A 15,659-nucleotide genomic window follows, 5' to 3' on the forward strand; every position below is an offset into this window, starting at 1 on the left:
CTTCACAATTGTATACCACTTTGTGTTGGTCTTTCACATTAAATTCCAGTGAAATATATTTATGTTTGTGGTTGTAATGTGACAAAATGTGGAAAAGTTCAAGGGGTATGAATACTTTTGCAAACCACTGTAAGTAACAATTATTGAATTTAAATGAAAACTGTTCCACTTATAACCCTTTAAACATTAAAACTGTAAAATATTAAGAAGACAGTACTTTTTGTTACAGCATCCTGTCACTTCTGTTGCTTTTACCTTCATTACATTTTATGCTTCACTGTTTCTTTAAAAGATTTTTTTTTTACTTAAGGCTTAATTAAATTTGTGTTTTTTTCCACAGTGTGGCCAAAATGCAGCAAAGATAGTCAAGAACCCTGACGTCCGCAAGACCATTCTTAAAGAGATAAAAACACAACTTGAAGTTAAGGGACTACAGGAAGAAATGGAGTTGGATTTAGATATAGCAGAAGGATTTTGGTGTGAGGGCTGTGATATATGTGCAAAAGGTGGCTGAAAAACATCATTTCCTGTTAACACATTCAAGTTCTGTTTCTGTTGTTCTTTCACAACTTCTGAGGCACATTTTTGTACGGTTTCGCACACATCTTGGTAACGAACACAATAAATCACCTATTTCTTTCAGCTGATGACCCCGACGTACCTCAGTGTGAGAGCGACAATGTGCAGACTGCTAGCGGCCTAGTTCGGAAGGCCAGCCCTGACTGGAAGTTGGCTATTCTACACAGCCCACAGGCACCGAAAAAATCAGAGGTAAGCGAACCTAATTTGCTTAAACCTTGTAACATTTTAAGTGGCCAGCGTTGCGTAGTTGCTTCAACTTGGGGAGGGGGGGGGCTATACGGAAGGAAAAATGCATTTTTCCTTTCATTGCTCTGATAGCCGCTTACTTTGATCGGGCTAGTGCTAACACCATCGTCACGTGACATGGGTGCAGTGATTACGGAAGTTGCATCAGGCGCTGTGTAGAAAAAGCAGAGGTTATGTGAAGAAGGATCAGGAAAGGGGCCATATAAAATGCCTTTTGGGGGATATCTCGTGCATGTTTTCTTTAAAATGGAGTTTAAACGAAAATTCAACTCTGGAAGACTATGGCCTCACCTGCTCCTGCTGATCTCAACGTCTCAAGCTCAGCTGTGTCCAATCACAATCCCAGCCTCATCCAAGCATCTTTCCTCTCAGTAGGGTTGTTTAGAGCACACGCGATTTCCGGTTAGCTTCTTAGCTTAGCCTCCATCACAGCGACATGCGTCAGAGCCAACTGATCCAATCATTTTAAACTTCAGCAGAGGCCACGCCTCCTGCAAGAAATCGATTCTCTGTGCATCAAGTCCAGACCCTTGTATGAAGCAAAGTGAAGGACAGGGTCTGGTTTTAACCAGGCTACAGTGTCGGGCCCCAGGGGGATCAAATCTCTTACCCCTAACTTAAAGTATCTCGTATGAGATTTCATCTTCACTCAGCGCTCTCGTCCTCTGCCGGGGTCCGAGCGTCACACTCTAATGCCATTTATGTCAATAACCATGTTGGTCCAGTCATGTCAATAAACCTCCTAATTCCAGTCTGTCTTGTGAGTCTTTCCAGGTTGAAATTGGTTCATTAAGCCAGAGACTGGTAAACAGTACTGGCTGGTGGAATAGTTTTGGGAATTAAAATTAAATCCAGTTTTTGTATTCTGGTGGGAATTAAAGAAAAAACTGTTTTTAGTATTCTGGTGTTTAATTAAAATAAAATCCAGTTTTTAGTATTCTGATGCATGTTTCACATAAAAACCAGTTTTTTTTATTCTGGTGGGAATTAAAGAAAACACAGTTTTTAGTATTCTGGTGTTTTACTAAAATAAAATCCAGTTTTTGTCATTTTGATGGACTTTTGGGGTACTGCGAGGGCTGGTTCTCCCAGAAACTGGCCTTTTTGAGCTGACGGGTAAGGATGGTTTGATCCTCACAGGATGATTTCTCCAGAAATCTGCCTTTCCAACTGTCGATGTGTGGGTAACTGGGGTGGTGTTAGTTTAGCTTGAACAATTAAGCTTAAGGTAACTGCACAGGGAGTAATTAAAAGCGATTAACTGGTCTGGAGCAGACATCCACAAGGAGGGTCCTTTTCGGGAGAAACCTTTAATCGTGGCACTGCGGCCAATTCTCCTCTGTGTTGGTTACGTGTTTATTGCTGCCTTGTACATAAATTAATAATAAAAGCAGCTTAGTTTGTGTGAGGAGCTCTGTTTCAGAGCAAAGCTCTTCTGTGCTTGTTTTTTTTTTTCAGCCAAGGCCGTCCGGAGGCCTGTTGAAGGTTGTTTTGTGAGACTGTTTTGAGTCAGATGAGGACGTAAAAAAAACTGTGCATTCAAGTTTTGAACATGTATCATTGTTAACATTGTAAACTCTTGCCTACAAATTAGTAAATGTGACTGATAATTTTTTTGAGGAGTGTAGTAAGTGCCAGGAAGGTTCCCTGGGGTGGACTTTGTGCATGACGTGGCAGATTCTTCTGGAGGAGACAGAGATCAAACAGGTAAAAAAAGAGAGGGACAGATTCAGTGACATGTGTGTAAAGCTGCTGGATGCAGGAGATTTCATGGACCTAACAATGGGAGCGCCAAGTCTGGTGGCAATTGACAGAATTCTTTGTAAATTGGAGCGTGCGTGGCATAAAGCAGTTGAGAATGATCAGGAGAAGCCATTTTGGAGCAGAGAGGCAGCAGAGAAGGAAGCTATCCACAAGTATTGGAGGCGTGTATCCAGAATGATGAAGGACGTTGTTAACGGCATTGAAACACAGACAACCGAGACCTTAACTCCTAACAGTACTGACACTTTAAAGACTTCTGATGCTGACGGACAGACAAAACAAATGACACTGAGCGTCACCAAAACACCACCTGCTGCTGTGACAGACGTTGACACGACTGTACAATTGAAACAAAAAAAAAAACCTTATCAAGAACTCACGGTCATGTTAACCCAACTTAACAGACAAATGCCAGTCATGGAGGACAGTCAGCCATCAGGAAGTGTGGACGCTGCATGTGGTTCTATTCTAATGGAATCAAATGGTGGACAGAAAAACCGAACTGCGTATTTGTCCATTAAAGGCTTAGTCCAGATTGACAATCAGGAGGATGAGTGTGCAGTGAGAGGTGATATCCAGATTTGTTACTGAAGAGGGACAAAGGTCTTGTCGGAGCGCTCAGTCTGGAAGAATAGACAGGGAAGCAGACTTAGACTGTGGTGGAAGTGCGAAGGCGAAATCTACTGGACATGCACATGTTGGCACTCAGATGACACATGACTCAAACGCACATCGAACTAGATTTCAGCGAGCGCACACACCGCATCAGAGTATTGCACAGTGGCCATACCAGCGAAGGGAATATGATGACAGTGAACCCGTCTCCAATGTCTACTCATGTATGGACAGCGGTAAAGGTCGGGGGATGTACACTTTGTTAACAGCAACAGCTGATGGGGGCCGACAGACTGTCACATACAAACCATTCACAATGCAGGACACACAGCTCATTAAAGGGATGTTATCAGCTATTGAAAAAGGAGGAGCAATCTGGACAAAGGAATTTCTGCAGGCATGTTCAGGTGTTATCCCGTGTATCTGTGATTTTAGGAGAATCTTCTCTGCTTGCACATCGATAAATGAATTGACACAACTATAGGCGTGGGCTGCAATGACAAATCTTCCGGATGAAGTGATTTTGGAGAGGTGTGTTTATATTCTGTGGCCCAAAATTAGGGAGCTTTATCCAGTTGACACAGAGGCAGCTGAGTTGAATAACATTCCGCCAAAAGAAGATGAAAGAGGGACAGCTTACTTGACAAGGGTCAAACAGCTGTGGGAGTCCAGAATAGGTTTAGATCCAGTTTGTGACAGAGCATTTCTGATTCTGTTTAAAACGGCCGAGGTGAGCTCTCAGTCAAACAAAGTAAAAGAGGAGCTGAGTCGTGTCGTGGGTTTAGCAAAGCTGCTTTATGCAGTGGGCAGACCAAACTATACGTTATGTTGACCGTGAAATAAAAGATCGCATTTCAGAGGCAAAAGAAATGAAATCACAGGAAGCACAGTTAGTAAAAGCTAAGTTAAAAGATCTCAGAGATAAAGTGAATCAAGCAAAACAGGAAACTGTACAGGTGCCACAGATGGTTGTGATGCAACAGCCAGGACCTCAAACAGGACCACAGTCAGTTTGTGGGGCACCTCAAACAGGACCACAGGCACAATATGGGACGCCTACTAGTGGCAATGTGACGATGAGCCAGGGTCAGGGTTTTCAGCAACATGGCCCACCTCCTCAGTGGAGGGGTGCTAGAGGCAACCGCAGAGGTAAAAAGGAAAGGAGGTCTAACTTCAACTTCAACGGCTGTTATATGTGTGGTCAAATGGGCCACTGGTCTAAAGCGTGTCCATTTATTGGGGCGGGCCCATCTCAGCAGGTGGCAGGTCCGGTGTACCCACATGCGGTTTATCCACCCACTCAGTCACAAACAGACCCAACACATAAGCAGGGGCCGGCTTGGGTCGCAGGTATGGGGGGGTGGTTTCCAACTAAGTTAGGTGTGCCAGGAGTCTGCGACTGGACTTCACAAGTACTCTGAATCTTTTGTAAGACTTACAATGGACGGCATGAGTGCTGTGCGCTGGTTGATACTGGGGCTCGATTCAGTTCAGTAAATATGCCACTAGATCTTTCTGAATCGGTGGTTAAAGTCTCTGGCTTTTCCGGTAAATCCAAACGGTGGCATCTTTCCGAGTTCATCCCCTGTCAGTAGCATGCACAGACATTTTCGGGGGCAGGTGCTCAAAAGTAAAAAGAGGGCACCTGTCCTAATGCTGTGACATTACAGACACATCTTGTACATTGTGCATATTTATCTATTTTAAATCAGATTTTTTTTCCATCTGATACAGATGTTTAATGCTCAACACTCTACGGGTTGGTTTCTGTAACAAACTGGCAACAACAGAACAAAAACTAGTAATGACAATTTTTGTATTGTTTATAAAATAACTATAATCAAGTTTATTTTCACAAAATTACTAATGACTTTTTTGTTCTATGGAKGATCTTCCTTCAGTCTCTCCATCATAGAGCTGTTTCCATGATCTGAATTCTAACAATTCAGCTTCATCTCTGTCTGACGGAGGACGGCTGGAAAACATGGAGCTGCTTCTCTGCTGTAGCTAAAACACCAAGAATATGAAATATGTTTATTTGGGTGAAACTGCTTGGTGACAAAGGTCAGTGCAATAAATTACAACATTTAAACTAATCAGACTCTAAATTACTGTCAAAATGTAATGGTGCGTTCACACCAAACGCGATTTCAGCATCAGGAGCATCAAGTTTACATGCAAAGTCTATGGTGGACGCGCTTCAATCAGCGTTGGGAAGTGCTGCGGCGCCTCAAGCGCGATTAGAGCAGCGCGATTTGAACGATTTGAACGATCTGAGCGTTCGATGTGCTTGTTGCGCAAATCGCTGAAGTTAGAAAATCTGAACTTTGGCAGCTCAACGCGCCGCGTCAACCAATCAGAGAGACTCCACTGTGTGACGTAGCGACATATTTCCCGACGGGACAGTTTACTGAATGATGTCCACTAACCTGAAACAGATGGAGAGGAGCTCTTTAGCTGAAATCGAGTGCCTGCAGTCGGTGTCCTGACAGGAGATATCTGCACCAAYGYGTGGCAGYGRCTCATCAGACTGGACTCGGGACAAAAATAGTCCTGAAAGCGAGCWGYGAGCCTCTCCCRCAGCTCCTGGGTGATGAAACTCAGAATGTCTCTGAATTATCTGGTGAATTAATTATGAATTAATTATCTGATGAGCGTGACATGCTCTTGCTCTCTGTAAATAAAGCAAAGCCACTCCCTCGTCCGACATTAAACAGAGCCCGACAGAGGAGGGAGGGGCGGGGAGGCTCTTCACGTGCGAGCACTTCAACATCTGACCTGCGTCTGACCTCAAAGTGCACAAGCGTCCAACTTGAAGCGTTGGATGCGATTTTGAAGCTGAAATTACGTTCGGTGTGAACGCAGCATAACACTCAACACAGGGGGTCGAATTCACAAGGGGGCGAAATTTCCACACTTAGTCCAGATCAAGAGCCAATTTCTGTTAATATTTATTGAAACAGAAGCAAATTATTCTTATTATACTAATTTTATTTTCCAAATTATGGTTTATGTTCCATTCAGAACACACAAAACCTGACAAAGAAGAGATTAAATTTAAAAAGAACCCATTGTTAGCGTTCATTATTCAATGTTTGACTTTAACATGAAAAGAAAATGCAGAAAAATAAAACTAAAGCTAATTCTCTTTCCTCACTAAAATCAAAGAATACTGAAAATTTCAAAATTAATTTTATTAATATTAGCCTCAGTAGTCTTTACAGACAACAGGAAGTGAAGTTTGGCTTCAGCCTCTGAGGTTTAGTGGGTAAAAAGTGGGACCAGATCCTGTGGGCCATCACAGTGTGTTATTTTAATATGGACACATTAGACATTCATTCCTCTCTGCTTTGGATGTTATTACACAACAATGTATTTTAAAGGTTTTTAAGAAAAATAAGTACATATTTTTATTAAAATTTATCAAAAAATGCTTTGGTTAAAAATATTTTAAGTTTATTTTTTATCTTGATAAAAAAAATAATAAAACCATAAGCAGGTCTGTGTTGTTATCTGTCTGTCCACAGACTGACAGGCAGCTTTCTGAACTGTAAGTTTCTTGTCTGAATCTCTTACAGGCAGTTGCTTCACGGTGTGTTTTCCTTCAGGAAAAAAAGTTTGGCAATTTTCTCTCTGAGAATCATCTTTCACTTTCCGCACATATTTTCCAGTTATTATTTTGCTGAATTTTTGACATAGTTTCCATCACATTCTGCATAAATAAAACCTATTTTCTTTCACGTGTTCAGATATTTATTTGTGGCGGTGGCGCGCAGGACACACTGCTGCGCGTTTGATTGGCAGCCGCTGCGTCTTTGCCTTATTATGCCTTTTTTCTTCTCTCCTCCTCCTTCTGAATGCAGAGAGAGAAATAAGGAGGCATTTTCTATTGGTTGTAAATTGTAGCCAATAAAAAACGTCTGTCGATTGTTTCCCTTTCTTTTTTTTTCTTCTTTTTATGTCTTGTTATAATTTGATCAGTCAAATGCGGGACTTTGTTTCAACTTGCGCGTCGCCGGGACAAGAGTGAAACGTGAGACAGTCCTGCACAGTTTGCCTGGGGGGTAAATTACCTGCTGTTTATAACTGTCCTCTGTTGTGTGGATGAGAGAAGAGAAAGGAGCTGCTTCAGCAGCTCTCCTCCTTCACCGGGGGACAGCGCACAGGATTGCTACGGGCGCGCACGGCACGTGTGGGTGGTGAAGGGAGGGTGTGAGGTCAATATTATTATTAATAATATTAATACTGTTGCCATTATAGTTGTACACTTAATAAGAAGTGCAACCAAGGGCGACAGATGGAACATTACAAAAAAAAAGGCGGATTCGACAGGGGCACTTTATGGTCTGGAGGGAAAAGGGCAGGTGCTCGAGCACCACCTGACGTCTATCTGTGCACGTCCCTGTCCCTGTGTTTGGAACAATCTAAGGTTTTCTCACAGTTTTTTGGTGTCGACACAGTGTCCTGTGAACCAGGAGAGACATTTTTTGTGAACAAAATGTGGGAATCCTGCTTTTTCCTAACAAAGTAGCACTTTCTTTCCCTGATGCTTACTTCAAGTCTGTGTGACAAACACACAATCCCCAATCCAGATGCTGCTGGGGGCATCAAAAAAGGCGGGGCCAGATGAAAAAGAGGCTCTCATCTATTGGGGCTTGCTTCCAGAATCTCCCAAAATTGCCGTTGTAGGACTCTTTGTCATATTGGGGACCATGGATTGACTCTTTGAGACATTATGAGACACCTCCTGTCAAACTGCATTGCACAATGAACTATGACCTTGATGAAAATGAACAGTATTCACAAGTCTGTGATGGGCTTCAGACTCACTGTGCTGAAACAGGACATTTTCCAGTTGTTGAATTGGGGGACATCTTCGTCACTCTGGCTGGAGTGGCAGTTCAAGTCAAGCTGCCATCCTCGCTGAACAAACTCTATGAGTTGGGTCACGTGTCAGCTTCGCATGTCACTCTGAAAGTGGCTGGAGATTGTGAGTTGAACTTGGGCCCGTTGATCAGAGCTTTCCAGTCGTTGACAGATTGGGTTAGCACACAAAATGTAAACTTACTGTTTTCAGCATCAACAAATACACATAGAATTAAGCATTCTTCTTACACAACACTAATTCCAGAAAAAAAGCGTGTCTCTAGGACAAACAACACAGAAAATCTTGACCACCCTGACACAGAAAAACTGTTAATAAGTTTGCCTGAATCATTGTGGTCACAAAACAGCACGGATGTGGGCACACTTGATGTGGAGCCTGTAAAAAATGTTTTGAGAGAGGGGACCTTGTCGATTTTTCATGCTCAATATCGTCTTAAAAAAGAACAAATTGAGGGGATTGAAAAAAAAACAATAAATGGTTTGGTATATAAGGGGGTGTTAGTACATGCTAGATCGCCATGTAACACAGCGATTTGCCCAGTACCGAAAGCGGGTTCAGCAGAATACCGTCTTATTCAGGATTTAAGACCCATCAAAAAGGTAGTAATTCCCAGCAACTACGACACACCAAACCCTTACGTTTTGCTGAATGCAGTGAGACCAGAACACAAATTTTTTACATGCATCGACCTCTCAAATGCAATTTTTAGCATCCCTTTGGGCATTGACAGTCAAAAACTATTTGCTTTCACCTACAAATCACAACAGTGGCAGTTCACAAGGCTGGCACAAGGGTTTATTGACTCGCCGTCGATTTTCAATCACATTCTGAGACAGAAACTGTAGGATTTGCCCCTCCCACCGACAGCACAGATGATTTATGTTGATGACATTTTACTGTGTGGAGAAGATTCACAGAGTATCCTAGAAGCTACAGAGATGGTTTTGAGACACTTGGCAGAGTGCGGTTTTAAAGTTTCTAGACAGAAGTTGCAGGTTGGTCATGAGAAAGTCTCATTTCTAGGCAGGGTGATGTCATCGTCTGGTTTTCAGCTGACAGAAAAGCAAAAAAGTTCCATTCTGTGTTATTCTAAGCCTGGTACAGTTAGAGAAATGATGAAATTTCTAGGATTGATCAACTACAGCAGATCCTTTGTGCCTGAGTTTATCTGTAAAGTAGCCCCACTAAGAGAGTTAATAACAGCTGCAGATTATAAAACTATATTTCCCCTTTACTCTGGACAGAGGACGCAGAGAGAGCTTTTGTTGAAATAAAAATGGCATTGGCTAATGTCTGCGCACTGCAGAGCCCAGATTATTCAAAACCATTTCACCTAGATGTAAATGAGGATAGTGGATTTGTGAATGCAGTGTTGTATCAAAAGGGTGAAGACAAAGTGAGGCGAGTGTCAATGTTTCACAGTTCCAGCTTGATCAGGTAGAAACAGGACACCCCTTTTGTGTGAGGCATGCAGCAGCCATTTCTAAGGCAGTTTGGAAAACAGCACATGTAACAATGGGCAACCAGGTTATTGTACACACTATACACGATGTGAAATCTTTCATTGACTCAAAAGTATTTACATTCTCACCACAGAGAACAGAAACTATAAGACAGCTGTTGGATAAATCTAACATTCATTTCTCATCTGAAGGGTTTAACATGGCTACACAAATGATGACACAACAAGACCATGACTGTGTGGCTGTGACTGACCAAGAAATGAGGATCCATGACAACATTTTTAAAGACCCACTGGAACATAGCCTACTGACATGCAGCTGTTCACAGATGGACATTCTCACAAGACTGAGAGAACCAGCAGGAGTTGCAGTGCTGAAAAGTCGAGGACATCAGAAGAGATGTGGTCTAGTCTCAGTAGGAAATTTTGAGGAAGACAGGGCAGCGAAAACATGCAGGATATGTGGGAAAGCTACAGATGGCTCAGTTAATGGGTGGAGATGTTTGTGAGGAAGACATTTTGAGGAAAAAGTTTATGTTCAGACCATAGTAGAGCTGCAGAATGAGGCAACTCAGTCAGAAAAACAGCTTTGGCTGGACAGAGGAGCTAGAAAAGATAGTGAAGGACTCTATAGGAGTCATGAAGGGAAAGTTGTTGCTCCAGAAAGGTTGGTAAACATGTTGTGTCAAGAGGTTCACAGCAGAGCACATGGATAGTTCAAAGATGCTAGATATTGATATTGTCTTTTAGATGTGGTGGCATCCTAATCTCAGAGCTATTTCTAACTATTTTGTAGAGATGTACGAGATCTGTTGTTTACACAATCCGAAAGCAACTTTGAAGACAGGCCTGGGGCTTTTCCCGTGCCAGCGTCCCCATGGAAAGATATTTCTATTGACTTTACAGACATGGGAAGTGAAAACAGAGTTCAGGGAAAGAGATTTCTGTTGGTTTGTGTGGACACGTTCTCTGGGCTGGGTCGAGGCGGTAGCAACCAGGACAGAAAAAGCAGCTGAGGTCGTAAAGTGGTTGATTCGTGAAGTGATTCCGAGGTTTGGTGTACCTGCTGTCATAAAATCTGATAATGCTTGTCATTTTTCTAACAAAAAACTTAGAGAAGTAGAACAGATGTTTGGGATCAGACATCAGTTTGGAGCAGTTTTTCATCTTAAGTCACAGGGAAAGGTGGAAAGAGCCAACAGGACGATAAAAGAAGGACTAGCAAAGGTCTGTGCGGATTCAAAGTTAAATTGGCTAGAGGCGTTCCCTATGGTGTTATTTCATATATGGTCCAGTCCGAGTGGAGTTTTAAATGCGAGCCCTCATGAACTTTTGACAGGGAGAAGAATGCCATGTCAGATCATAACTTTGCCCTTTGAGTGTAAAAATCTGCAGGTGCAACATGAAGCTGTGTCAGAATACATGGCTAGATTGAAAAATACTGTGATGACCATGTCCCAACAGGTTGTTGCTGCGCAGTCCCATGACGACAACGAAGCATGTGCTCAGGTGAAGCCGGGCGACTGGGTCCTAAGGAAAGTGGCTCGTTTCGACTGGCGTAACCCCAGGTGGCAAGGACCCTTTAAGGTGGCAGAAACAACATCACATTGTCTGAAAGTTTGGGTTTCTGAAAACAAGCTGAGTAACTGGATTCATAATACTCATTGCTGTAACGCTGCAGCTCCAACTGAAAAAACTGTGCAACAGATTGGACAAAACATCTCAATAAATGCTCCTTTTGTGAAAATCAAAACAGCTGCAGTACAAAAACCTTCATCAAAACAACAGCCCGCATCTGGTGTTGACTCAACTAATGATTTAAGGAGCAAAAAAAAGCATAAAAAAAGATCAACAACTGCGTAACCATCATAACTGAAGTTACGATGGCTAAAAGGGCGTGAAGGATGATGTTTTTATTTGTTCATTTGTTGTTTGGAGTTCAACAAAGGGATAAAAAAGGCAGAAAAACAAACTGGAATACTAACTAATATGACTGTTAACATGACTGAGACTGAAAATATGACAGCTCTGCCTTCTTATGATTTTGATTTTGAGAGAATGTTTAATGCCACTAACACAACTCTGCAGGTTTTGTCGAGAGAAAGATGGAGACGATCAGATTTCGAGGGAGAAGCTTATAGATTCACCTTTGTAGAGGGTCAGTCTGCTGGGATACTGTTTGACCTTTGCTCTGTGATAAAATGTAGACCAGTTCAAGCGTCTTACAGGTCAACAAGAATGTGTTCCACTCACATCATGCCTTATCCGAATGGTGATTTCGCATGGGGCGGAACCCCTTGGAGGGTCGCCTGGCCATCAAAAAGGAAAAAGGAAAAGAAGTGTATGAAAATGATTACACTTGTAATCCCATGCTCTTAACTCTGATTAATCCACAGGTTTCAGATATCTGATATTTCCTGATGGCGTTGTGGTCTCGAGGACGTGATCCAGTGGGAAAAATTTAAATTCATGTGATGCAGTCCAGTGAGTTGGAGATGAAAGTTGATATGGCCCCAAGCAAGGAGCTTGCTGTTGAAACGGGGTTCACTCGGGAAAATTATTGGGTGAAATATGTCAAAGATGCTGCCAGTCAGGCCAATGTTTTTAATTGTGTTGTGTGTGCGCAGGCAAGACCTGCCTTGTTAACGGTTCTGTCCTCTTTGAATAATGATTCAAGTTTTTTTCTGTATGTTTGAGTTGCATATTTCTGAGAACCCATCTGTTCGGTGAAAATATTTAGAACGGCTTTTTCCTATGTCCCCACAGACAGACACTCGGCCCATTTTTAATCCAGTGAAGAATTCCCATACATGTTTGGCCATGAGGGGGCAGCACGGGGGAACAAATGTTGGAGAACTGGATGAGGCCTGGTTTGGTAAATTGGTTGATGTTACTTCTTGGATCATTTCAACTAAATTGAGAGTTTCTAGGGCTGATGTTTTTTGGTTTTGTGGTGGTAAACGTTTGTTGAAAATTTTGCCAACAGATTGGGATGGACGTTGTGCCGAAGTGTCACTGGTGTCTCCTGTTCGGTTTGTTAATTTCACAGTCGAGGACTCGTTGGCTCAGCACGTGGATGCGGACAAGCAGGTGGTAAAACTTAGACGGTTTAAACATACGTTTGACCTTTATGATAACAGCCCGGATTATATAGATGTGATTGCTGTTCCCAGAGGTGTCCCTACTGAGTTTAAATTGATTGATCAAGTAGCTGCTGGTTTTGAAACATTTTATCATGGATTATACTAAATAAAAATTAATGTCCAGAGACTTAATAATTTGACTAGACTAGAGACTTGACTTTGACTAGAGACGCCCTGCAAAGTGCACACGAACAATTAGCTGCCACCTCCCTCATGGCCTATCAAAATAGAATTGCGTTAGATTTTATCTTAGCCCAACAGAGTGTGGTGTGTTAGTTTTTCGGAGCTTCCTGTTGTACTTTCATTCCGAGGCATACAGAGTCTGATGGGTCCTTCACAAAGGCCATTAAAGTACTTAGAACATTGTCTGAAGAGATGGTCAGTCATTCAGCTGCTTCCACCCAGGTAGAAGGATGGTTTGCGATGACATTTGGTGGTTGGAAGAGTTTGTTGTCTGGAATTTTGGTGCCGGTGGTCACAATGGTCATCGTTATGACATGTTGTTGTTTGTGTGGCTTGCCATTCTTGAGGTTTCTGTGCATAAAGATCATCTCCCAGGCAGTTAGAAGTACCTCCGAGCACCCTGCCATGGCCTATCAGACGACGCAGCAGGTGGATCCTGGTTCACGCCCACCTCTCCATTACCTTGATGGCGAGGACGATTGACCACAGGAGGACACGGCCCTTTCGTCTAGCTCCTAGCTGACATTTTAAGTAATTAAGGGTAAAACTGATTTAGAATCACACACGCAGTGGGCATGAATTTTTAGTTAAATACCAATCAATACTTTTTGATGATGATGAATGTTATATCTTTTGTTCATGATGTGATTGAGCTAAGGTTAAAACTTAATACACTGGGATGTATTGTCTTACTTCAGCTTATTTTATGTATGTTTTATTGATGGGGTGGAATAAATGAATCAGTTTTTAACTTAATCAGGGGTGGTGTGTTAGTTTTTTTCCAAATTGTGCTGTTATGCTAGATTACTTACAAACACATATTGCCTTACTGCGTACATATAGGGTTTTTTGATTAATACTTTCCTTGGTATTCACATGACTGTTTTGTAATGTGAAAAGAGGGAGTTGAAGGAAATTATTGGGGTTTATGTTACTTAATGATTTAATTACATTACACATAGTATGGGTTGTTTTATGATAAAACTGTAATGACTGTTAAATGTGCCTTTTGATGAACTTGATGATTATATATTAATAGGTAGATGCCTGATAACAAATACAACACATATTGAACTTTTAATCATTAGGATAGATTTCTTTGTAAGAGGGCAAAGCTCTGACAAGGATAGTCCCCCCCACCCCCACCCCCACTGATAATCAATATAGACGGAGCCATGCCCTGAAGCTTTTGATAAAATCTTTTGGTATTTCCTGATTCTGCCTGATTTTCCTTGTTGTCATTAAACCGAACATCAGCAGAGCTCTGGTTTTGTATGGCCATTTTTTAAGACTCTCTCAATTGCTTGTGCACATTTTCTGTACGGTTTCGCACACATCTTGGTAACGAACACGATAAATCACCCATTTCTTTCACTAGTGTGAATGCTTCTTGCTGAAAACTTTAGCTGAAAGTTAAATTTTAATGGAAATTCATTTGAAACACAAAAGCTCAAATCAGCAGAAAGAAGCACAAGGAAGCAGAAATTAGCAGAAGGATAGCTAAAATAGCAGGAACAAAAGCTAAAATAGTCATAATAATAAACTAAAAGTAACATATACAAGTTAATATTAGCTTACAGATTGTGAGAGTGGTGTAAAAAGGCAAAAACAGCAGAAAAAAATTATTGGAAGTACAAAATAGTTGCAATCTGATGTAAATTAGCTAAAATAGCCAAAATATGTATCAAAAAAGCTTAAAAAATAAGCTTAAAATGCTGAATTTAGCATAAAAAAGGCAGAAGGAGCACATGTTTGTTGAACTAAACAAAAAGACACTGAAATGACTCCTAAAATGTAAAAGTAGCTTCAAAACTAATTTTAGCGGCAGCAAAAAGCTGAAATAACCAGAACACAGAAGCATAAAAAGTTCAAATTAGCAAAGAGAAGCTGAAAGCATAATCTAGCAGAAGAATAGCAGAAATTAGAAGAATTTTAGCAAGAAACTACAGACAAAGGCTAAAGATAACAAAAAAGCTAAAATAGCATAAGGAAGGTAAAATGAGCTGAACCCCCCAAAACGTAAGAACAATAAAGATACAGCATATAAACATTTTGAAGGGTTAAGGATGTTGAAAACAGCTCTATTCATTTTCAATAGGAAAGATATGGCAAAAAAAAGTGAAATAGCTAAAAAAGTATAAATAGCTAATATACCAAAATTCACAGAATGCCATGAAGGAGCTGCACAATTAAATGGCACAAATATTGCAGAACGAGATGCTATGAAGCCTTCACACAATTAATGGAGGGGCTAGATACTGTTAGGTTTTGTTTGTAGCATTAATCAGCTATGGGTTATTATGAGCAACATTTAGGCAAAATATCAAACAAAGCAACCCCTGAGACCTTAAGGGTCATTTTGACCCAAGGGCAGCTGGAAAATTAAAACAAAAAAAGTGCAGACTGTCAAAAATAAACAACACTTAAAATATTGTCATCTTTAACCCTTTCGTGCATAGAGGTCACAGTGTACAGTTGTTTATATACATATACATGCCTGCAATTTTGGGCAGTGTTGCATATAATCCACTCTAGTGTAAGCTATTACATCATCCCATACAAAAAAATCCTATTGGCTGGTCATTGCAATGGGAAACAATAGTCAGTAAAACCAAGATGGCTGACAGATGGGGAGAACGACCAAACACCTTGGCTATTTCAGTTTCTACCTTCCATAAAAAGATACCATTGCAGGTAAAAAAAAAAATGATTACATCAAGTAACATCTAAGGTGACATATTATGTAAAGCTTTTCCAAGTTTTGAGTTTATATTTG

General features: G+C 41.2%; 1 protein-coding gene across 2 annotated transcripts; it reads left to right on the forward strand.

Annotated features, from left to right (window-relative positions):
- Window positions 1-340: 340 nt before the first annotated feature.
- Window positions 341-14,145, forward strand: LOC106533867 (uncharacterized; the record flags this gene model as incomplete). Of its 2 annotated transcripts, none has more annotated exon segments than XM_014030322.1 (5): window positions 341-506; window positions 644-771; window positions 11,022-11,144; window positions 12,324-12,647; window positions 13,231-14,145. In XM_014030322.1, coding segments are annotated over 5 exon segments (777 nt in total), but the record flags the coding sequence as incomplete, so codon positions are not given.
- Window positions 14,146-15,659: the final 1,514 nt, after the last annotated feature.

This window comes from Austrofundulus limnaeus, unplaced genomic scaffold, assembly GCF_001266775.1.
Source record: "Austrofundulus limnaeus strain Quisiro unplaced genomic scaffold, Austrofundulus_limnaeus-1.0 Scaffold1041, whole genome shotgun sequence".
Taxonomy (NCBI): domain Eukaryota; kingdom Metazoa; phylum Chordata; class Actinopteri; order Cyprinodontiformes; family Rivulidae; genus Austrofundulus; species Austrofundulus limnaeus.